The sequence below is a fragment of the Artemia sp. Qi Xiang Cuo genome, chromosome 17 (genome assembly GCF_049724085.1).
Source record: "Artemia sp. Qi Xiang Cuo chromosome 17, ASM4972408v1, whole genome shotgun sequence".
NCBI lineage: Eukaryota > Metazoa > Arthropoda > Branchiopoda > Anostraca > Artemiidae > Artemia > Artemia sp. Qi Xiang Cuo.
Window position 1 is genome coordinate 16,220,241 of NC_142810.1, and position 25,512 is coordinate 16,245,752.

Genomic DNA, 25,512 nt, shown 5'->3' on the forward strand with positions numbered 1-25,512 from the left:
TGGGCGCAAAACCCCTATGCCTTCCCAAGGCCAGAGCAAAATTTGTACTTTACTGAAAAGATACAGATGAATAAGCATTGTCAGTTTAATATACATATACTGATATTTAGTAACCAAAATGTTTATATTATTTGATTTATTAAAGTTCTAAAAGTAAAAACATTTATATTTTTTCAGTAAAGTGTAAATTTTGTTCTGGCCTTGTGAAGGCATAGGGGTTTTGCGCCCCACTTATGTTAATTTCTGCTCGTTTTCAGTTTGACTCGGTTAATTATTGTAATTTCTCTTCGTTTTTGGTTTCATTTATTTATCGATACTGATTTGTGGTAGTTTCACGCTTGGTAGATTATTTGATTTTACTTTTGCTTATTTTTTGTTTAATGGAGTTCTTTACTTTTCTTTGAAAAACTTATTTTGCGAAAAAAGTTTTTTAAATTAATTATTAATAAAGTAGAGGGCACAGTTGAAAATAAAAATGATTAATAAACTACTTATTGATTATAAAAATAATTAACTAATAATAATTAAAGTAATTAAATCAAAAATAAATTATAAATTAATTATTAAATTGAAAACAATTTTGTTAATAAATGAAATTTTTGTTAAAATTTGGCCAGTAAATTTTTGGGGGGACAGGGGAGAGCGCTAATCAATATTTTGCCGCGGGCAAAAGAAAGGCCAGAACCGCCACTGATGCTATGCCTTTCTGAATAGCATCCTCAAAAGTCCAGATTTCCCCAGTTGAAATTATTTGTTTTTCGTAAAAGCGAAAAAAGGATCTTTCTTTTCTTATTGCTCGGGTTTTGTTTTTGTACATACCTAGATAATTCCGTAAACCATATTGGCCTGCCATAACAAAAATAACATAAAGGGAATAAAGATCGAGAATAGTGAATTTTAAGGCCAAAGAAATGACATTCACTAGCATTGGCCGAGAGCTGTAGATTTTGCTATTCGTAGATATTGTTAAGTTGACCGTTCTTGGAATTAGGGTTTTTGGCTTTTAAAGTTCTTAATCACACTATTCTTTTTTTGCTGGATTATCTCTGAAAGTCAAAAAATTCTCACAATATACACATACTGGGTATTTCATGTCTAGCTTTATAACCTATGAAAAAAAACGAAAAAATCGTAAATAAGAGAGAAACGAGGATAATAACAGCCGGTGAAAATAAAACAAACACGAGTATGCAAATATTTCAGTCAAGACCTCCGCTTAACCGTCTTCACTGCAGAATAATAATAATAGTTATTAAAAAATAAACAAATAAAAATCCAAAGAATAATATAAAACAAAATCTTAAAACGAACACTAGAGCTAAAATAGAAAGACCCTTTCCAAGCAATGATGAAAGGGTATGATTAGCCAGTTTGGTATCAGAAATTATTTATAACCTATGAAAAAACCTGCTCATTTTAGTACCAAAAAAGGTTAAAACAATTTTTGTTTCAAAATTATATAATTTCATAACTACAATATAATAGCTTTCTCATAACTTTCTGTTCATGGCAGCGATAACAAGCATATCACAACAGTATAACAAATAAAGCTAGCTAATACCTTTCTGCAAAACTAAAACTAAATAAATTTTCCTGATCAATTAAAAAAAAACTGAAAATATGATATATAAAAGTATTTTAAAATAAAATCTATCTTCTTTGAAAATAATTATAAAAAATAGTAATTCATCTTTTCGAAAAAATTCTCACTTAGGATAACATATACATATATAACACACTAATACTAAGCAATTAATTAAAAAATGTATTAATAGCCAAAACCTCATAAAGGTACTACTATAATTTTAAACGCATAAGATTTTAGATATGCTTATGACTGTTTGTTATAAAATAAAGAAAAATCAAATAATAAAAACTGTATTTTATTACAAACTTAGCTTAGCGCATTTGAACTTTTAACTTAGCAATTTGAAATTCTTTTGGATCTAAACTAGTGGCAAGCAATACCCAAGGATTCTAAAACTGAAAACCGCCCTAAAACTGAATAAAAATTGAAACGAATTGCAACGAGTTCATTAGTAATTAAAAATTTATCTAGCATAGCTAAAAAATTCATAATAAGCTTAGATTACTAGATTTCTGTCTTGAATAGAAGTTCTAAAGTTATACAAATCCTTCTAAAAGCTGTCGTGTTTCGATTTTAAGTATTTCTGGTTGATTTTCGAAAAGTTAGGACCGGGTTAATAGTTTATCGAGCTAAAAAGAAGTATTTAAATAAATACACTTAAATTATTATTTTTGTCCACGGTTTTTATTATGATTTACTCTGTTCCTTGTATTAAAATTGTTATTTTTACCTTCAGTCTAATGTAAAGCATAATTTAAAAAAGTCTGGTCTTTTCAAAAAGGCTTATTATAATTTTAGGATTTTACTGGGTCTCTAGATAGCATTTTGCGTTTTCTTGGGTTTTTTTTTCTCTCTCTCTCTGAAGCAAGCTTGGGGTCCCCTCTCATAAGTATACTATTTGCTATAATTTTTCTCCATGGAAAATGAGGAGCTCACGTTAGAGAGCAAAAGCTGCAGAGCTTTTACTCAGCTTCCAAAGCTTTCTAAACTCACAAGCTTTCACTACCCTAAGAAACCTCATTAATTTTTAGGCCTTTTTTTAATAATACAAAATTCGAAGCAAAGATGGACCACAAAAGTAAAATTTTATAGGATAGAGTTAACCCATATAGTAGAAAATATACTTTCTCAGGGATCTTCAAGAAACACTTTAGAGGTTTGAAGCTCTCTTCAGGTGTGCAAGTCTCAAGTCCTATTTTTGACATATAGCATATTTTTATCTTTTTAATACAGAAATATGAAATGTGCTAGGTTAGGTTAGGAGAATTGGATCAAGTCAACAGTAGAATGAGTGCACCTGGGATTGACCTAGCACTAAAAAGGCACCGATTCAGCTTTCATGCACTTGATTGAACAACCCACACAATAGTAGCAATTTAAAAGGTGTTATTTGACATTACAGTTTTACATATCTAACATTTACTACTCTTTCAAACATATCAAACTCTATCTGTTAGGCCAGTCTCCTTTATTTTAAACTATTTGATTCTCAGATCATGTAGGATTTTCGCTTGGATCCTCTTTTTCTAACCATATGAATTTTTGGGAAATAGATAACATGAAAGTATTTTGGCATTTTTTGGGCTTCAGAAAAATAAATCTGTAGAAAAAAACAATCACTAATAAAGGTTACATACTCAGAAATGTACTTTCAGTTAATTGGTTCATTACCAAAATTGATGGTGTCTAACATACCTCCTTTCGAATTAATACTACAAATTACATATGTACACAAAACTGTTAAAAACATAAAAATGCAGAAAATTTATACAAGACTAGCTACGATTTACAAATAGCAACACTTAGGTAAGTAATAATAGCAAGTGTTTTCCCTATGCCTAAACCTATGGGGTTTCAAAGAATTTTCCCAAACGAAAATTGTGTTCTCCAAAATCGTAAAAAATAAAGTTTGGTCAATACATAAATTTTAACTAAATTCAAATTATTAATTTTTGTTGAAACGAAATTTGGGGTGGGTACTTTGAAGAGACCAAATTTTTTTGTGAAAAATTCAGAGAATTTCCAAAAATTAGAGAATAGAGAACTTCTGTATTATGATAGCATTTTTTGCTAAGTTCAGACTCATGGGAAAAAAACTATTAACCAAAAAGTCCAAAAACATTTCTGAATCTAGCCCCTCGCTGTCTTGGTGGTGCTGGACTTCGGAACGCAGGCGTGGCCGGTGCTGGTGCTGCACCTGGAACTACAAAAGAACACTGAACTCTACAAACTGAATCAGCAAGGATAGCATCCCTCCCAACTTCAGCTAAGAGTCTTTGACAGTCGACACGAAGTGATTGGCACTGAGCTCCTTCACTGGTACAAGTGCATGATGTACATGGTGAAACAAGACTTGATGCCCCCAAGGCGATGACCTTTCCTTGAGCAACACATGATCTGGCAGAATCCCTCCAAGGACCGAAGTCCATAGTTGGAAGTGTACGACACTGCACGCGTGGATTTAGGAAATTATGAGGTATGTCAAATGGTGAACGTGTTATCTCAGAAATTGTGTCACTGTTCTCACAAATAACACGGGCAAAGTTGACCTTTCTAATTTCAGCCAGCTGTGCCTCAGTGAACCGACCAGCGGTGTTTCCATTTTCATACCTGAAAAGATTTCAATCAGTAAAAACAGTTTTAAGTAGCCTTCAAATATTATCATCATTTTAGGCCTCATTCTATTTTCATTCTAACAAACAATTAAGATTCTTTTCTACGCTCAAGCAAATGAGTAAACGCAAAAAAAAAAAAAAAAAAAAAAAAAACGGAACATTAAAATCCATGAAACAGATTGAAAGCAATGGATCCTTTTTTCTTTATTTTTTCGCCGTAGTTTTTGTGATTAACTTGGTAAAATTTGTTGATCAGAATAGCTCAAAAATGACTGTTTTACCATAGTAAAAAATCTCATGACCATAGGACAGTTGTATCACAGATAGGCAATGCATCAAAAACCAAGTCCATCATCGATAAACTCTTGGATTTTTTTTCATATTTACTTTATAAAATTTGGTCATATTAGTAATTTTAATAAATTTAATGTTGACTTAGATCATTGTCAATTCAACAATTCATTCATGACAGTTTTTGGGCTAGACAACTTTGAACATTTTCTAAATGACATGACTGGTGCCCATTAGAGCATGTTCTAAGTCAAATCCAGCAGTAGGCTATATCTTTTTTAGCGTTTTCTGAAAATCCTACATGATAAATTCCGTTATATTGACCATTTGACTACATTCAATAATGACCATTTGGTCTTTGGTAGGTCATTAATGACCATTAGACTGTTGCTAAGCCGTAAAATACTGAGCATTTTTCAAGTCAGATGACAGATGCAGTAAAATCTGACTAAAGAAATATTGGTCATTAAACACCCAATAATCTGGACCAGTGCAGAAAAATAAAATCCATGGTTGTATCTTCTTTAAATGTTACTGGTAATTTTACTATGATCAATAAAACCAATTGAATTTTGTTTTATAATTAATTACCATTTGCCCATATTTGAGCCAGAGATTCCTAAACATTTTCCAATCCTATTATCAGTGCAGCAAAATATCACCTGACAGCGGAACTTATTTTGGAATTTTCCAAGTATTTTATTCAATTATTATAGTCAAAGATTTACTTGTTGAACTTCAGCAATGACCCTTTCCAGGACCAGTAAAAACCCCTTGGCTATTTCTTGACCAAAATTATCATTGTTCATTTATGACCATTGAGTATTTGATTAAATAAAGAAGCATTAATAGTGACTATTGACCGTTTGACTACATGCAGAATTCACTGCTTAAATTTCACATAGTAAAGCGTCTCAAAACACCTACATCTTTGAGTTTCATTAAATTCCTCAAATTATACGGACATCAAATACTACTATGTTAAGCGACCTCTGTTTTTTTTTCTCAGTGGGTGGAATACACAAAATACCACTATACTCTATATAAATTTACATTTATCTGCCGCAATTATAAACCCAGTTGACACCAAGACACTATACTTAGCTTTGGGGGAACTCTAGAATTGGTTGGAATCTTATATCTGGCAGATCACTAGCTCAACAAATTTTGAACTTTTACACTCGATCTCTAAGACTGGATCCAGTGTCTGAGCACCGCATTAATTACACCATAAGTTTCATGGTCACAGCAGCCGCCAAAACCCAGTAAAGAAGGAACTTACGGAGTAATGAATAAGGCATATTTCGATTAATTAACGGAGTAAGGCCCATAGTAGCTGAAAATTTGAAAACGCGTTTTGAATAACGTGTAAGTGATAATTAAATTTAACCAGTGATGATATTTACTGATTTAATCTATTTTGAGTCTAGACTTAGCAGTTATACATCATGTATACTCAGAAAACACTCAGTTATATTACATGCGAAAAAAACTTTTTTGCGTGCAGACAAAAAGTCCGTCCAGCACAGGTCCAATCTCTTGTTTCTCTGCCTTTGCCCGGGAGTGCAATACGTCGATGAGGGTAAATCACCCGACGCTTCTTTACATATGAAATATAAAGATAATAAACCATAACATTTTAATTTATTTTAAGTTTCACAAATTCATCAACTAGTCAACGACAAACTGTCATTCTACATAAGGACACAAAGGTAGAAGGAATTTTCCTCTAAAAAATGTGAAAGATTGCCAAAGATGCAGTGAATTTTTAATTTTCTGGTGAAAAAAACTTGCTAGAAACATTTGGATCTTCTGTATCTTCCGTAATTTATTTTTATTATTTATTTAATTCAGTAATGATTTCTCAATATTAAGCGTCCTGGCAAAACGAAAAACGTAAGATCGTAAAACTATTACTACCCAAAGATACATAAACTTGCTAGAAACGTATGGATCTTCGAAGATCATTTGAACTTCACTGACTTATTTTTAGAATTATCCCAGTTTGGTAATGACTCCTCTGCGATGTTCAGTCACAGGAATCGGATCGAGTCAAAAATATAAGACTCCAACCGATCAAATTCAGGACACAATGGGCCTGAGAAGTGCTTCAAGACTCAGATTAGGGTCTGAATCCTACATTAGCTACATCATAAATCCCAACAAACAGATTAATAGAAATCAATAAACTTACCAGAAACGATCGCATCTTCTGGACGTTCTCAATTGATTGCCAATAATGCACGCAAAAGTTGGGCCAACAAGGCCACCTTGAAGTGCCGTTTCTGAAAGGCCACCAGTGAATAGATCAATATCATCCACTGTGGCGTAAACTTGGCGGAGTTTCTGAATGAGTTGTGGCGCTATTTCTCGGGACAAATCCTCAAACGTTGTAGCCTTTTTTAGATTGCATGCTGCACGGTATTCGTTGTATGCTCTTAAGCCATGGTCACGTCCTATTAAATGAAAAAATATTTATGAATAAAATAAACGCAAATATATCGTGTTCAAGATTTTTCAAACATAACATTCTTCCAACTGTATGGATATGATTCCTGAGAGTATGGATGTAATGTGGTTGACAGGCCGGCCTTTTATGGGCTGCAGAGAAACCCCTCCATGAGATATTAGAACGTATAATTCCCTTGATTTGAGTTTCTAATGTTTCTTTTATGGATATCTCTCAATTAATTTACATGATGCGTGTTTTTTTAGTTTTCCTAGCCCGTGCTTCATTTTCAAAAATTGTTTTGATATTTTTTTTTAATAATTCTTAAATTCGCTTTTGGGGATCCCTTACAAGCCTATTGGGCTTCTTGACATTTCTGGTCAAGTGCCTCTTTAATTGTTATTAATAATGCTCTATAACTCAGATAAGAACACATTTGATTTTTTTTTATGTTCATCTTTATATAATTTTGCGAGCCCTAATTATCTGACCGATACTAATTATCTGACCGAGAAAATATACACGCAATTTGAACATCGCGAAAATATAAATCTAATTTTTGCTCCTGCAGCCTGGAAAAATAGAAATCTTTGCCTAAAAAGCAAAGGCTAATTCAACAATCATCCAAACAATTTTTAAGTTTAAAGGAAGGCAACAAAATAAATTTATATTTGCCTCTAATAGTGTGTCTTCATGTAGCTTTTCTGATTTAAAAATAAATAGAGAAACTGTTTTCCAAGCTTCCATCTTTCCTAATTTTGAAGACCTTCCCTCTTAAAGGTCAACAAGAGAGTTACGTTCGAACTAAGCGACTTATCCGTTTTTTCTTGTGGTTAGAAATGGCACATTTTAATTATGTGCTGCGTAATATACTAATAGAGCGAAATTGGAACCCACGTACTCGGTTGCTTTTTTTTTTTTTTTTTTTTTTTTTTTTTTACCGCTGTTTTTTTTACCACGGAGTTATAGACAAGTAATCTATTTCTTCGTTTTTTTTTTTCTTTGGTTAAATACTCAGTGTGCAGTGGCGCAGTCAGATGGAGTAACTGTCCTGGGGTTCTAACTGTCACTCTTCAAGCGCAAAAATATAATTGAAAAAAATTACTTGTGCGTAATATATTTTTGGGGTGTTGTTTTTTAGCGTTGGGTCCTCAATTACGTAGAAAAGTTTTTAATTTGTTCTTGATTGTCGGGTAATGAAGGGAGGATCCCTGTTTTCGTGGGGACTGTCGGTCAGTTGATTTCTTATTTTTTTATCGATTTATATTTTGGCGTTGTTTAGTATAGATATGCACAGTTTTATCATTAATTAATTATTGTGAGTCGTTTTTTAAATAACGTGCCAGTGGTCCCTTTGGGATATGGTTTTTGTTATTACTCTTTTATTGAATTAAATGGAGCTTGAACTTAATTATTGCAAATATTTCAATCAGGAAGGTCTAATTTGCAGCCATCATTTCTAAGAAACCTATTAAACTGTAATAAAACTTTCGCTATAATTGCTAAAAAAAAAAAACGTGCAAAGTACAATCTTACCTATAGTTACCTATAGTTTTCAATACTCAATAGAGTATTGAAAACTTGACCTTGTAAATCAAGATCATGACATTTTTTTCAGCTGTCGTTGGATGCCATGTGCACAATTCATGGATACTTTGATTTTTTTTTTTACTTTCTATTGGTTTCATTTTTGAGGTTATGCTTTTTTCTTTGAAATATCAAACTTGAAGTGGAAGCTGGAAATTACAATAAAAACTTTCTGATAAACTCTTAACAGTCCTTTCAAATCCCATTGAAATTTACACTTTACTGAAAAGTTGAAAAGCTAAATTACAAATTGGACTCCATTTAAAGAAGGTCCTAATTAAAAAAACATGTTTATTAACTGGTTGGATTTGCTTCATTACAGGGGGTTTGTTGTTTAAAATTTGTATGGTACAGGAGCCGCTACTTGGTTAGACTTCTAGTGAATTTGGCTTCTTTGTGCCATTTTTGGAAGGAAGTTATATGAACTTCTATAATAAATGCACGTTTTTCCAATGAATCATTTCATTCACATTCTTTCCCCTTGCTAGTAAAACCATCGAAAAACTTTGAGCATAAAATTTATTGAATTTGAAACAATATTAAAAGTACCATTAAAATTGGCTAGTTGGTCGTAAAAAAATAATTACATAAGGCAATGGCTGAGAAAATATTGAATTTTGCGTAAGAAAAAACAAGTCGTAATTGTCAACCCGTTATATTTTATTGAGTATTGGGCATTGGCGGCGGGAATTCCAAGTGAAGTAGGCCAAGAGGAGACTGTAAAAGATAATAATTAAGATTCTATATAAGATAGCTGTACTTCGTCGCTTTTACATTTTTGGCAGTAGTTTTCAAATACGATTTTGAGTTATAGCATAAAACAACTCTCAGCAGCATAAACACTGTTTGTAACTTTTACCAGATGCTTATTACAAGAGGTGAAATTATTAAAAGTTACTTTAAACAATACACCAGTTTGAAGAATTTAATAAACATTCACCTAATTCTTAAGGTGAATAAGGAAATTTTTTAGCTCTATTATTGAGACCTCTGTAGGATAAGAGAGCTTTATACAGTTCTCTCAATAGCTTTACATTGCTGCCAATTCGAACCATGAAATAAGCAAAAATAATCAGCTGAATTTAATTGTGCTTTTCATCTGTGAAAATTCAAACATTAACAATCTGTTGGCTTCCAAAGAAAACTAAAATATAAAGGAGAGCCACACCTACTTAAGCAGTGTGATGCAATCTGTTTTCAGCTTATTGTTTGCTGACTTTTCATAGCGCTTTTTTTTAATTTAGCACCCGCCACTGCAGAAAACTGCAACACTGAACATGGGAGTCTTTGTCATAATTGAATTCTCGATTTTTTCTAATTTTAAAGATATATATAATTTTAAAGATAAAGATATATAATTTTAGGACTTTCGCTTTATGGACCAGTACAATAAAAGGTTTTTTACCCCTCAGATTTAAAACTGAGATTTTAATTTTTAAAAGCTCTTAAGAACTCTAGAGCATATACAGTTCTATTGTCAAGAGCTGTATGGAATAAGCGAGGAAACTTTTGAGCTCTATTGTTGGTTTAATAGGAACTGAAACTTCCAGCGCCACTGATAGTACAGTGTCACGCAGAAGAACTAGACAATTCTTAAACAAGATTCATTTCAATTTAATGAAACTTAAAACCTATCAGCATCTAACACACTTTCTGCAATTATCCATTTTTAACCTAATTTCTGTTGAATTTAGAACATCATAGGCAGAACTATTATGCAGAAAACGGGATAATTATGAAGAATGTTCACAAATAAACACATTGTGGGAAATTTATAGGGGGAGGGGGCAAATTTCAGATCAAATTTCTATACGTCATGGAATTAAACAAGGATGAGCTTTTAGCCCATATTTAGAAACGCAATTAGAAAAGCCCCACGATACCTACCCACATGTGTGATAGATCGACATTAGCCACTTGCCATATGTTGATGATATTTTGTTGTTTTCGGATAATTTAGTATCAATTCAGAATGCAATTAATATATTACAATCACATCTACGAAAGGTTTTATTGGAGATTGAACCTACAAAAAAAGAATTGCTAGTGGCAAATAATAACGATTCTCAGCGTCATTCAATTAAGATGGGCAACGGCAAATTTTAAATCAAGATTTTATTAAGTACCTTGGGTTGCGTTTTGCCGCTACAGTTAAAGCTGCGTGAGATTTTGTAATATCATACGTTTTCAGAAGAAAACGTTTGATTTGAAAAACGTATTATTTGAAATATAATACGTATAATACGTATATATAGATACGTATAATAATCTTTATTATATACGTTACAGATACGTATTATACGTATAATATGTATAATACGTATAAACGTTTATACGTATAATAATACGTATAAACGTATTATTTGAAAAACTTAGAAAAACTTGTCAGGGGGGAAAGGTTGTTCTGATAAGCAGCCACTTGCTACACTTTATAATTTAATGTCCACGCCTCTTGTATTTTTCATGGTTCTATTTTCGAAGATATTAACTAAAAGTGCGAAAAAGGGAAATCCGTGTGTGCTTTTTCCGGTTTTGTTGCCGGAAAATGTGTTTGTCCGGTTTCCTGTTTTGGAATCCCAGGTATATTATTAGAAAAAAATGTCTTTTTTTAATGCTTTTTTTAAAAGAATACTTATATTAGAGAAAAAAAAAAGAATTTTTCTAAATATGGGGCTAAGCACCCAACCACAAAAATAGATGAGCAATATCATTGATTTCTTGGGCGATTTAGAGTAGGATCAATTTTCTCTTAAACTGATTCTCGAGAATCTCTCGAGGATCGAAATCGAAACAAGAAATGTTTCGTTTTATAGATAAGCAGGGGCGTCGTTTGTAGGGGGGCAAGTGAGGGTGGGGGGAGGGGGGTAGTTCCCCCCAATAATTTCGAATAAAATTATACAGCCCATCCCCCTTGAATATTCGGATATGAACCCCTCTTGCCCCCCCCCCCAAATAAAAATGCTGAAAATTCGCCCCTGTGGATAAGTAGTGTTGTCGCTATAGCCCTAATAAAACTGAGCTATTTATTATGAATGTTGTTATATCGGTTCCCTCAGAAGACTTGTTTTGTAGTTTTTAGTTTCCTTTTTGTTTATTTCCTCTGTTACTTTGTTTATTTCCTCTTGTTTTTACTTTTCTGTGTACATTCATCTATGCAGAGAAGGCATATATAAATTATTTTTAATATTGGCACTTTGTCGTTTTGGCAAAAGCAATAATAAAAATAAGTACTTTTAGCAGAAGTGTTGCTATAATAAGATAAAAATAGACAAATATAGCTATATTTTTATTAAAGTCATAATAATTAACTTAATGATTCTTTTTGGTAATTCCAGATGGTACTGATTTTTTTCTCAAAGATGAACTTCAGTTTCAACTCCCATTAGTTTTTACACTCTTTACCCAACTTAATCAATGAGAAAAATTATAAATTATATAAAAGTTATCACATAAAGTCGTTATGCAATGTTTTCAGAGGCTGTTTTAGGGGAGGGACATAGGGGGCACTTGCCCCGGGTACAGAAAGCTTAGGGGCGCAAAATTTCAAATAAGGAATCTAACGGTTATAATCATTTCACAACTTTTCAAATTTTGTTTTTATTAAAATAAAATAGAGGGCGTAGTTAATAAATGAAAATAATTGATAAATTATAAATTAATTAATCAAATAAAATTAGATTAAAAATACAAATAAATAAATAATAATAGCTAAAATAATTCAGTTAAAATAATTGAAATTATTGAAAATAATTGAATAATAACTGAAAATAATTTTGTTAATAAATGAAAATAACTTTTTCCTGAAAATTTGTAGGAGACAGGGGGAAAAGTGCTAATAAAGATTTTTCCCCGGGCGCAAAAGAGGCCAGAACCGCCAATCGAAGCTAAAATCGAAGGATTCTTACATCAAAATTGCTGTTGTCTTGTTTAGACGATAAACAGACAAAGTTAGATATGAAGCAACTGTTTATTAATAAAATAAAAAAAAACTACTTAGAATTAATTTCAAATTAAATTAAAGTTTAATTTATAATTAAATATTTTTAATTTAAAAGATTTAAGAATGTTTATATTCAAGGGATTTAAAAAATTAAAACTAAAAATCAAATTAAATTAGTACAGAATAACAATGTTATCATTTATTTTTCTTACTTTCATATAGAATCTATGTTGTGCAACATACCACTTTTTGAATTACCAAAGCGGCAGTGTCTTATGCATTTAATAATTTTACGATAAAACTTATAGTTTTCTATCAAGCAAAATATCCTATTACTCCCTGTAAGCCCTAAAGTCAGAACTTTCCCTGTTATCATAACAACATGGAAAATTTTCAACATTATTTATGGTAAAAACTATTTCATTTTTAACTCTTTCTAAAAAAAAAAAACTTTGTATTTTCATACCTCTTTGGATGTTAAGCGAAACAAGATCAAGTCCTGAAAATGGGAAGCCTTTCGACTCAAAAAGGTGATTGGTAACTTCTTGTGTCACGAACTGGTCTAAGCTTTCCATCGGTGTTACAAACATCCCTCTTGTCAGCTCGTCAAGTGCAGCAGGCTGAAAAATAAAAGGCAGTCCATTAGATTCTTGTACTAGGTCATGAAAAGGCAACAACAGAGACATAAAGGGGCTATTACAAATAAAATACGACCTAAATAATAAACGATTTTTATGTTATATAAAATAATAAACGACACGATTTTTACGACTTTTAAAATAGTAAGAGAGAATTTTTTTAACTTTTAGCTTTGTTCATACAGGAGGAACAATTAGATTATATTTGGTTTTGATTATATTTGGTTTTGGCCATTTGGTTTTTCTTTTTGGCTTATGCTTCGTGAATAGCACGATAGACTTACAAAATTACATCAAAGACGAAATTCAGTCAAATTAAAGGATAATTTTACCGTAGAACCATAGAAAGAAAACACTCTTAATCTCTCTGGTTTTCTTCTTTCTTCTTTTTTTCTTCTTTTTCTTCTTTAATTTTCTTCTTTGATTTTCTAACTAATTTTTTAACTTCTTTTTCTTCTTTGATTTTCTTCTTTGAATTTCTAACCAAAGGACTTCCAGCCACCGTTCAAACTAAGTTAATCCCTTTTTTGAAAATCTCATAAATGCTTAAAAGCAATTTAGAGTAAGAATATTCTATGAACGATACATCAAACTCATAAATTTATATAATTAAATACAGTTGAAAAAAAAAATTTGTAATTTGTAAAAAAATTTGTAACAATTAATAATTGTTACTAAGAACCTAGCACATGTAAAGTTCAAGCTCTCGAGTCGTTTAAAATATTAGTTCTTTCGCCGTAAATTTGTTCGTGATGGCATTTCAAAGTTCAAAATTTGAGTTGCCTTTCCATCATCCCCCCCAAAAAATATTATCTGTGACAGTAGTGACCCCTGAGAGCATTATTGCCAAATAGGGACCCACTCCCGCTTACCTCACTCACTGTCCAGTCGATGGCCGTCTTTCGCAGGGCCTGACCACGAGACAGAATGTTTTGTGGAAAACATTGCCGATATCAGAAGGATGAAGCCAGCAATGGATGCTAGAATTATGATGGGAGGAGGCGGGTAATTACCTTGGGGAATACAAAGTGCTGAGCATGAAAGAAATTATACATCGAGAACTGATTTGCGATGGGAAAGAAAAGTTTTCTTATTAGTGTCGGATCTGAGGATAAGCTGTTACTTGTTCTTGGTGACTGGTGAGTAGTGGGTGGTTCCCCCTCCCTTTTTCAGGACCAGTATTGCCTATCAAAGACAGTCTGAAGTCAAAATATTGTGTCTGAGGGAGGCGTAAAAATGGCCGCTGTTTTTTTTTTTTTTTTTTTTTTTTTTTGGTACGAGCCTTTGTAGCCCCGTAGCCTCAATCTTAACATTTAAATTAATTCATAATAATGATAATTGCAACAATAATAATAATAATAACAACAGTATTAATTATAGTGATAATAAATATAATCTGCTTTTATAAATCTCTTGTTGTTGTTTTTTAAGGTATAATTTAATAGTTGACTTTAGAATTGTGTTTCCACAAATCCTGGCCGATTTTTTTTTCCAAATTTGTCCCTCCGACCGTAAGCAAAAAAAAAATTTTTAACAAATGAACAAAGTTAATACGTCTCTGATGATCTATAACTTAATGCAGTTATTAAAGGGAAATATAATTACCTCCATCAAGCTTTCTGGATTGAAGAAACCAGCTCTTAAAGGCAATCGTGCTGTTTCCTGGAAAGCAGCATTGACCCTTGGGAAGAAAGGACGAACTAAACTGTGAAATCGGAAAGCAGCACTCACAAATTCGTTGAACATTTGTGCGTTGCAGGTAGCATCATAGCCTAGTAAAAAAAAAAACAAGAATTTATTCAAATTTATTTTTGTTAGACAAGTGTTTTTTAGTTGTTTTAATTATAAAAGTCAGAAACACTTTTATAACCTCGATATAATGTTGATTAAAAAGTGATTCGAAATTGTAGAGTAAATAAGCGAAAATTTCAAAAAGATAATAGTCTCGATAACTCAAAAGGTATTTTGTAAATATACCACTAAGATTGACACCTTGCACATTTGGGTCATATAGTGGGCCACTAAAGCTGTATTGTTAACTCCCTCCTAGCATAATCATCACATACAATTTTGGTTATTCATCAAGTGTCGACCCCTTCCCTATGGACTCTCCTTTCAACCTGAATAAAATATCACCTTATTCAATGATTTAACCTGGGAGAAGAGTTCCTGAGACTCCTAGCAAGTCTAGTTCAAAATGATGCAATACCGTTACTGTCTTTGGATGTCAAACATTATATGCCGCAGATTTATAACAATTTGCATAACCACAATTTTTATGGTCTAAACAAAAGGAATGGGTCCCAGCAGTGTAGGTCAATGCCTTATAGCTTCTTCTCAAGTCTATACGGAATGCTTAAGCCGGTATGGAGTAAGACAGTAAGGAACTCTTGGGACTTCCATTAGAATGGAGACTTCGTGCAATCCTGGGCTCTTATCGGTAAATACATAGTTTTCTAGACGTGGGGGATTCTGCACAAGCAATCTTAGCCCCCAATACGTCTGAATCATAAAAAAAGTTTTATAGCTTTCATATTTAAAAAAATAAATAAAACAGAGACAGTACGAGACACGAAGAACCTCCAGCTGAATGGAGGCTTTGTACAGTCCGCGGTCCGTATCGGTAACTATATGATTTTCAACTTTGCGATGCTCTTCTGTCAATAACAGTCAACACTGCACAAACTATCTCAAACCTAATGCGTTTGACTCATAATAAACAGCTTTAATATTTAAAAAGAAACAATGTTGATAATTTCGGAGATCACACTGCCTTTCCATGACGATAAATAAAAGTTCAAATAGGGATAAAATTCTTTTAATAGAAAGTGATGATGATAACAGTGAAAGAAATCACTGTATATGTAATCACTGTATATAGAAATCACTAATAGAAATTCACAAAAATACCAGATATTTTGGTCACTGCATATGTGACCGAAATATCTGGTATTTTTGTGAATTTCTATCAATGTTATGATCATCACTGTCTATTAAAAGGATTTTATCCCTAAACAGCTTTGCAGCTTTCATACTAAGAGAGAGAGAAAAAAAAACAAGAGACAGAAGGAAACACAAGGAACCTCAAGTTGCATGGAGGTTTTGTACAATCCATGGTCCGTATCGTTAACTATATAACGTTTTCTACTTTGCGATGCTGTTCCATCAAGAGCAGTCATCACTGCATAAGCAATTTCAAGCCTAATACGTCTGAAGTATAATAAACATTTTAGTAGCTTTCATACACAAGAAAACAAAACATTGACAGCGGGAGACACGAGGAACCTTCAGTTGAATTAAGGCTTTGCACAATTCTTGCTCCAATATCGGTAATTATATGGTTTTGTAAATGGGGATGCTCATCTTTGAAGAACAGTCAATATTCTGCACAAGCAGCCTCAAGCCTAATATGTCCAACTCATAATAAACAGGTTTATAGTTTTGATTATTAAAAAGAAACAGAGACAACAGGATACACTTGGAACCTCCAGTTGAATGGAGCCTTTGTACAATCTTGAATCCATATCAGTATCTATATGGTTTTCCTTTTAGCGATGCTCTTCTATCAAGAACAGTCAATATTCTGCACAAGCAGTCTCAAACCTAATATGTCCGACTCATAATAAATAGCTTTGACATTCACAAAAAAGAAAGAAAAAAGATAGAGATAGAGACATGAAAAAACAAGTCCTTTACACTTAGTAGCAGCCCTAAATGCCTTCTGAAATTAGAATTTTATAAGTTGAATCTTACCTTCAAAATACCCTTCAGTAAGTAAATTAAGACCGTACAAGTTGACTGCATTCCAACCAAGCATTCTTGGAACAAATTCATTGTATATAATATGCTGCCAAATAGCAATGTTAATCCGTCTTGCTCTTAGGTAAATCTTCTCGTCATTCCACTGCGGGTTCATTGACTGTAGTATGTTAGCAATACGATTATGTTCGCGCATAAAAGTTGTGTGTAAGATAGTTAAACCAGGCTGCTCACTTGTTCGGGCATCACCTTTAGTAATAATAAATAATATATTTACAAAGATATATTGATCATGGTTTACTAAATAATAGTTTAGACTATCTTATATATCTTTTTACAATATTCATGTTTATAGCGACGAACGAGTTGCTTACTAATAACTAATGCTTATGAGGAAAACAATTTTTAAGAGAATTGAATGAATGCATAAGCACAAATTATAATTAAAATATGAGTAAAATGTATAAGAATAGATACAAAATATGAATAAACATAAATTATACATAGGTCTAAATGTTTTATACATAGGCTATTTAAAATACCTGCATAAGTATATATACTACTACTACTACTACTAACAACTCACCGCAGCACCAAGCCGCCTGAGGCCAACACAGCTACACACGCTTTTCCTCCGGCCCAATCTATTCAAAGCCTCCCTTTTTACACCCGCCCACGAAGTTCCCATTTCCTTTAAATCTTTCTTTATGACTTCCTCCCACCCCAGACGAGGACGACATGCTTTCCGTTTAGCCCTAGACGGTTGGCCGAAAAGAACAATCTTCGGCAATCTGTCATCCTTCATCCACAAAACGTGCCCTAGCCATCTCAACATTTCTTTCATTATAGCCCTTGAGAGCGCTATTGAACCACATTTTTCATATAGCCTATTGTTTGAAATACGTCAATCAGCCGGGTACCCAGAACAATCCTTAAGCAATTTCTCTGGAAAACATCTAGCAAATCTTCATCCGCTTTTCGGAACGCCCATGCTTCAGAGCCATATTTGACGACTGTCATCACTGTAACTTCTAATATTCCAATCTTGGTTTGCAGACTTATCTTCCAATTCTTCCAAACATTTTTTTAGCTGTGAAAAAACACCGTGAGCCTTGGCTTTTCTACTTTTAATATCTTCACTGCTCCCACCATCATTACTAATAATACTACCAAGGTAAGTGAAGCTGCCCACCTGATCAATCTTTTCATTACACAACGTCACTTTTTCATCTTCACTTATTCCTAGCGACTAAGTGACTAAGTATATATGCATAAGTATAAAATATATAAACACAGAATATATGAGCATAAATATGATGAAATGTATAAGCACAAATTTGGTGTTATCAAACATCTTTTTGAAACGAAAACATTGAAATAAAACACGCTAAAGATTTAAAATGCTAAATAGAAACATTTAAATACAGAAAATTCGTACCACATGACCAAAATCAAGAGAATTTTTGAAAAAAATGCATTTACTGATTTTTCCCTTTGTTTGATCCTGGATTAAACATTTGATCTTCTTGTATCCCTGGCCATGGATCGTTTCGAGGGATAAATAAGAGCATTGTGTTTCCAAATTGTATTTATTGGTGAATAAAACTCTGGACTCTGATCAATATGAATAGTCTTTAATAAATAAAAAATAAATAATAAAGAATTGATAACAATGCAAAATAAATCATAAAATATATGTTAGATTAGTTTCAACAGCACACATATTAACACTGCATAAGCACTTATACCTAAATAAAAAAAAGTTATTTAAACTGAAAGTAAGGAGCGACAATAAAACTTAAAACGAACAGAAATTATTCCGTATATGAAAGGGGCTGTCCCGTCCTCGACGCCTCGTTCTTTACGCTAAAGTTTTTATTGTTTTAAAAAATAAAGTTGAGTGACAGAGTCAAACTTTAGCGTAAAGAGCGAGGCATTGAGGAGGGGACAGCCCCGTTCATATGCGGAATAATTTCTGTCCTTATGCATAGGCACCATCAAATCTGCTTGGTATGCCACGAGTATAAAGGAGTCCAGATATCAAAAGAGGTTATCATATTCTGAAGTATATAAAATTAACTGATTTTAATAATAACCGTTTAAATTTGTTATTTTTTAAATAGTATTTCTAAATCTTTGACTTTTGAAGGTATGGTCTCTCTATTTTCTGTTACTCATGAACAATTTATTGCAGGTTTACTCTCAGCCCCGAGGCAAAACTTCTTTAGCAAACCATGACAAAAAGTGGGAAATCTTTTAATAGAAATATATAAGAATATAAAAGAACTTACCTGCTTCAAAACAAAGTCCACTAGAAGCCTTGCATTCAGCCATGCGGCTTGTTCGTGGTAAAAGTTCTTTGCCCCTAAAGGGACTAATTGTTGAATTTAATCGCCCACCAACGAAAGCGCGTAATTTCCTTGAATTACAAAAGGTTTCACCATACACTTGAGATGCATCAATATATGCTGTGTTTTGGTTTACTTGATCTCTCGCACCTAAAAGAAGAAGAATTTGAAGCTAGTTTTTAACTAGTAGGCCGTCCAACAATATATCCACTTCTTCTTCCTAAAAACAACGTTAGTGAGAAACTGACCCACTCTACTGTGGATTTCAGAGTTACTGACCCTTTGCTGCTAGCTTAAATTTATAATTCTCCTCAGGCATATATTTTTGAATGCAAGGATTCTCTTTTCAAGCTGTTGGTTTATTGTCCAGTACTCACTATCATACAAAAGTGTGTACAGCACATTGCTACTGAAGAGGCGTAGCTTGAGTGACAGAGATTATTTTCTGCTTCTCCAAATGGGCTTTAGTCTGCTAAAAGTTCCAGTTGACTCAATTAGGAATAGTGGGCAGAAACAAAAAATTAACAGCAGAGGTTTTTATTCCAATACTGTATTAGGGCTACTCATGGGGCATGCAGATGATTGGGAAATCAGCCCTAATTCATCCATATTCCATGAAACCTCTTGGTCATCAGTAGACACCACTTAGAGCCCCGGGGTTTCTTATCCAGGCTGCTCATCCTTCCTGGAGAGTAGATTAGAAAAAGTTCATCACGCCAGTAATTCCGCAGAAACCAGATCAAACAGTTCGTGGTAACGAAATGTAATTAAGGAGCGACCCGGCTCAATGGTAACCGAAACTCTAAAAAACGGAATTTTGATACCAATAGATGCATCAAAAGAATCAGATTTTAATGCTGATTTCAAATATATTAGTTTTTTCAAGTTTAGCATTACCCATCAAAAGTTATGCTGCTGAGAAAATTTGGCTGATTTACGAAAAAAGGGGGAAAGACCCCCTAAAAGCTATAGAACCTTAATGAAAATCACACCATCATATTCAGCGTATCAGAAAACCATGCTGTAGTGGTTTTAAACACCTATCTACGAAAACGTGAAATTTTGCATTTTTTTTTTCCAGAAGAAAGATCACGGATGCGTGTTTATTTGTTTTTTTGTTGTTTTTTTTTTGTTTTTTTCCCCAGGGGTGATCGTATCGACTCAGTGGTCCTAGAATATCATGGGAGGGCCCATTGGAACGGAAATTAAAAGTTCTAGTGCCCTTTTTAAGTGACAAAAAAAATGGAGGGCAACTAGGCCCCCTCCCACGCTCAGTTTTTTCCCAAAGTCACCTGTTAAAAAGTTTGAGATAGCCATTTTGTTCAACATGGTCGAAAATATGATAACTATGTCTTTTAGGATGACTTAATCCCCCAAAGTCCCCGGGGGGAGGGCTGAAAGTTATGAACTTTACCCATTGTTAACATATAGTATTGGTTATTGGGAAGTATTAAATAAAAAAAAAAAAGTTTTTTTACTGAAAGTAAGGAACGGCGTTAAAACTTAAAACGTACAGAAATTATTCCGTATATGAAAGGGGCTGTCCCCTCCTAAACGCCTCACTCTTTACGCTAAAGTTTTTCATTGTTTAAAAAAAATAGAGTTTTGAGAAAGTCAAACCTTAGCGTAAAGAGCGAGGCGTTGAGGAGGGGACAGTCCCTTTCATATACGGAATAATGTCTGTTCTTTTTAAGTTTTAGTGTTGTTCCTCACTTTAAGTTAAAAAAACTTGTTTTTTATTGAATTTCTGGACATTTTCTGCTTAAGGCAGGTTTTGATCTTGGTTATTCATACATGAATAATTAAAACCTAAATTGGACAATAATTTTACTTTTATATGACTAATTGGCTTTCTCGAACCTGTTTACTTTCATTTAGAAGAGTTTTTATGAGTAATAAATATACATAAGTTGGAAATTAACTTACATAACGAACCTCTATATTCTTATATTTTTAATACGTATATTAGAGGGTTCGCCCCCTAGTCAATACCTTCCTCTTTAAGCTAAAGTTCGAATTTTGTTCCAATTCTTTAAAAATGACCCCTTAATCACAAATGCCGTTAGTTAGAATAAATAGCTCTTATGAAAGTACTAAAAAATCTTTGGCTTAAAGAGCGAGGTATTGACTAGGGGATGATCCCAATCATATACGTAATGTTTTCTGTCGTTTTAAGTTTTGATGTTGCTCCTTACTTTCAGTTAAAAGACTTGTTTTTTATATATATAATTTCTGATCTTTATTTAAATAATGCTGGGAAATCCGGCACCCCTTCATAGCAATGTTTCTTCTCCCATGAAAACTTCCTTCATGGTAAGATCCTCCCACATAACCCCTGATCCACTCCCCCCCCCACTACCAGAAAAAATCCCCTCTGAAAACGTATGTATACTTCCCAATAACCAATACTATATGTTAACATTGGGTAAAGTTCATAACTTTCAGCCCCCCCCCCTGGGGACTTCGGGGGATTAAGTCATCCTAAAAGACATATTTATCATATTTTCAACCATGCTGAACAAAATGGCTATCTCAAAATTTTGATCGGGTGACTTTGGGAAAAAATGAGCGTGGGAGGGGGCCTAGTTGCCCTCCATTTTCTTATCACTTAAAAAGAGCACTAGAACTTTTAATTTCCGTTCGAAAGAGCCCTCCCACGATATTCTAGGACCACTGGGTCAATACGATCACCCCCGGGGACAAAAAACAAACAAACAAACAAGCAAATAAACACGCATCCGTGATCTTTCTTCTGGCAAAAAATGCAAAATTCCACATTTTTGTAGATAGGAGCTTGAAACCTCCGCAACATGGTTCTCTGATACGCTGAATACGATGGTGTGATTTTCTTAACTTTCAGTGGGTCTTTCCCCCTTTTTTCGAAAATCAGCCAAATTTTCTGAGGCGCGTAACTTTTGATAGGTAGGACTAAACTTGATGTAACTTATATATTTGAAATCAGCATTAAAATCTGATTCTTTTTATACATCTATTGGTATCAAAATTCCATTTGCTACAGTTTCGGTTACCATTGAGCCGGGTCGCTCCTTACTTACGGTTCGTTACCACGAACTGTTTGATACAGACGTTTTCAGGGGGGATTTTTTCTGGTAGGTGGGGGGAGTTGGGTCGGCGGTTATATGGAAGGATCTTTCCAAGAAGGAAGTTTTCATGGGGGAAGGGACATTGCTATGAAGGTGGGGGGGCGCCGGATTTCCCATCATTATTGAAGAAAAAGATCAGAAATTAAATAAAAAAAGAGTTTTTCAACTCAATGTAAGGAGCAGCATCAAAACTTAAAACGAATAGAAAATATTACGTATATGATTGGATTCACCCCCTAGTCAATACCTCGCTCTTTAAGCCAAAGATTTCTTAGTACTTTCATAAGAGCTATTTATTCTAATTAACGGCCTTTGTGATTAAGGGGTCATTTTTAAAGAATTGGAACAAAATTCGAACTTTAGCTTAAAGAGCAAGGTATTGACTAGGGGGCTAACCCCCTAATATATGTGTTAAAAATCGATGAATATAGAAGTTCGTTACGTAAGTTACTTCATAAGTTACGTTTATTTATTACTAATAAAAACGTTCGTAAATAAAATTAAAACAAGTTTCGAGAAAGCCATTTAACCAAATAAAAGTAAAATTAATATGCAAATTTTGTTCTAATTATTCATGTATGGTGAGCCAATATCAAAACCTGCATTAATTCAAAAATTTTCAGACATTAAATAAAAAAAAACAAGTTTTTTTAACTGAAAGTTAGGAACGACGTTAAAACTTAAAACGAACAGAAATTATTCCGTATATGAAAGGGGCTGTCCCCTGCTCAACACCTCACTCTTTACGCTAAAGTTTGACTTTCTCACAACTCCATTTTTTTAAACAATAAAAAACTTTACCGTAAAGAGCGAGGCGTTGAGGAGGGGACAGCCCCTTTCATATACGGTTTAATTTCTGTTCGTTTTAAGTTTTAACGTCGTTCCTTACTTTCAGCTAAAAAAAACTTGTTTTTTTTATTTAATATCATCAAGTATCAATCATGATCTATGCCGTTTGCTTAGGAACTGTTGTTCGTGATCAATAAATTTTTATTGATATAGAGTTTTCAGATATAGCTGTGGAGTTTTTGGTAGTATGGGGTGCCAAACTGAAGAAAAGGAAACGTGGAGCAAAATTAGTAAAAAATCCAAAAACAAAATAGTAACAAACAGCTAAAGATGGCGTAGCTTTCCTTTGAAGGTGTAATTTACTTTGGGAATCAGTAGATCGTTAATGTTTTTAATTTTTACAGACGAAGTGTCGTCAAATTTAACAAATTAGTTTACGTTTTTCGCGGTTAAAGATGGCATCACCATCGAAAATTGTGGTACTACCCTAAAATGTTATTACATTAAATTATATTGCTTGGAACAACCAAACAGAAGAGCTTAGAAAATCATGGTTTTCAGGTAGGTTATGTGTAGACCCAAGATGGGTTCAGGTGGCAGAAGGTTTTCCTAATTTGAAGTCTCGCAGTGGTGGTCTTGCCAAAGGAAGCCTTGCCAAAATATCACAGAACTTTGCTATGACTTCGAAAGTAAGCCCCAGATGTCCTTTTGGCTCCCATTGGGGAACCCCGAATGTCCTTTTGCCTCTAATTGGGGTTTCCGGTGTTTGTTTCAGCACACATAAGAAGCTGTGATATTATCGATAGAGGTTGCAACACATATCGCAAGAGGTTGCGATATCATCACATCATCACTTTTATGTGATAGTAGATAGTACTATTTACTATCTTTATGAGATAGAATAAAACTTTCCAGAAATCCAGTTTTGTAATTTAAATGGACACTAAATATGAAAAGTATTCTAAAGTTTCGCACGAAAACATTGAATTCTAAGCTAAGGAAAATGCCTATATGACGATTTAAAACACTACTAAAAAGAAAATAGCAGTATGGAGAGAGAGAGAGAGAGAGAGAGAGAGAGAGAGAGAGAGAGAGAGAGAGAGAGAGAGAGAGAGAGAGAGAGAGAGAGAGAGAGAGAGAGAGAGAGAGAGAGAGAGAGAGAGAGAGAGAGAGAGAGAGCAAGAGAGAGGAGAGAGAGAGAGAGAGAGAGAGAGAGAGAGAGAGAGAGAGAGAGAGAGAGAGAGAGAGAGAGAGAGAGAGAGAGAGAGAGAGAGAGAGATAGAGAGAGAGAGAAAGAGAGAGGAAATAATTTTTTAACCAAAATAACACTTACATAATCTTTCAACAATCATCGGGGAAACCCATTGGGCTGTACATGATGGTTTTTTTAATCCTTGTAATATACTAATATATATTCACACTTGGCCTACAAATCAAAATCACAATAAACCTTAAATCATTAACAACTTCCCAAAAGCAAAATCCACTATTAGAACAAATAGTCCACTTAGGCTTTCGGTAAGTTTAATTTCAACAATTAATTTATTGTTCTAGCATTTACTTACATCATCTAACAATTACTAGCTAAACTAGGCATCTTTAGGCTACTAAGCACTATTCTCATAATCCAATTAAAAAGAATGTTACTTACCCAATCGCTGCTGACCGGCAAGGGATCTCGTAAATGGAATGCACTGAGCTCTTCCTTGAGCGTTTACCCTAGGGAAAAATGGATCATTTGCTGGAATTGGTATTGGCCAGCACTCAGGGTGAACGTTTCTTGTTGAGTCACAATCCCGACAATTCAAAATAGCATTCTGCACCCCTCTTGAAACAGGTGTCATTGTGACATCGTGACCTAAGAACTGACCAAACTGCATCAGAATCATGGTGTATCGACGGTGAGGACTGCTAATATCTGGGTGCACAGTAATTGATATAAGGCGTGGAGACGGGAGTGGTCTTCCAGTAGTACTTCTCCAACGTGGCCTAGAGATACCTATGGGAATGAAACTCAAATTAATTTTAAAATTACATTAATCTTGGTGGGATTTCACTATACTTTAGATTTGTTTCTAAATTAGATCAACTAAATATGCCTTTCAACCAGTGCTTGATCGCAGATACTGCAATTAAAATTTGTGTTTGAGGGAAGTGGAGGAACAGCATGTCTATATGTATATATGTGTATATATATATATATATATATATATATATATATATATATATATATATATATATATATATATATATATATATATACATAAATATATATATATATATATATATATATATATATATATATATACTATATATATATATATATATATATATATATATATATATATATATATATATATATATATATATATATATATATATATATATATATATATATATATAT

General features: G+C 33.3%; 1 protein-coding gene across 1 annotated transcript in view; it reads right to left on the reverse strand.

The window, feature by feature from the left end:
* Positions 1–1,455: 1,455 nt before the first annotated feature.
* The window catches only part of LOC148941953 (uncharacterized), a 152,643-nt gene continuing 128,586 nt past the window's right edge, over positions 1,456–25,512 (reverse strand). The window contains exons 16-22 of the mRNA XM_089103466.1: positions 24,760–25,107; positions 19,159–19,365; positions 16,862–17,116; positions 14,714–14,880; positions 12,937–13,090; positions 6,689–6,950; positions 1,456–4,198 (exon numbers count right to left, since the gene is read on the reverse strand). Of these exons, the coding sequence (XP_088959592.1) occupies positions 3,688–4,198; positions 6,689–6,950; positions 12,937–13,090; positions 14,714–14,880; positions 16,862–17,116; positions 19,159–19,365; positions 24,760–25,107 (1,904 nt within the window). The 3' untranslated portion in view covers positions 1,456–3,687. The remainder of the gene's footprint in view (positions 4,199–6,688; positions 6,951–12,936; positions 13,091–14,713; positions 14,881–16,861; positions 17,117–19,158; positions 19,366–24,759; positions 25,108–25,512) is intronic.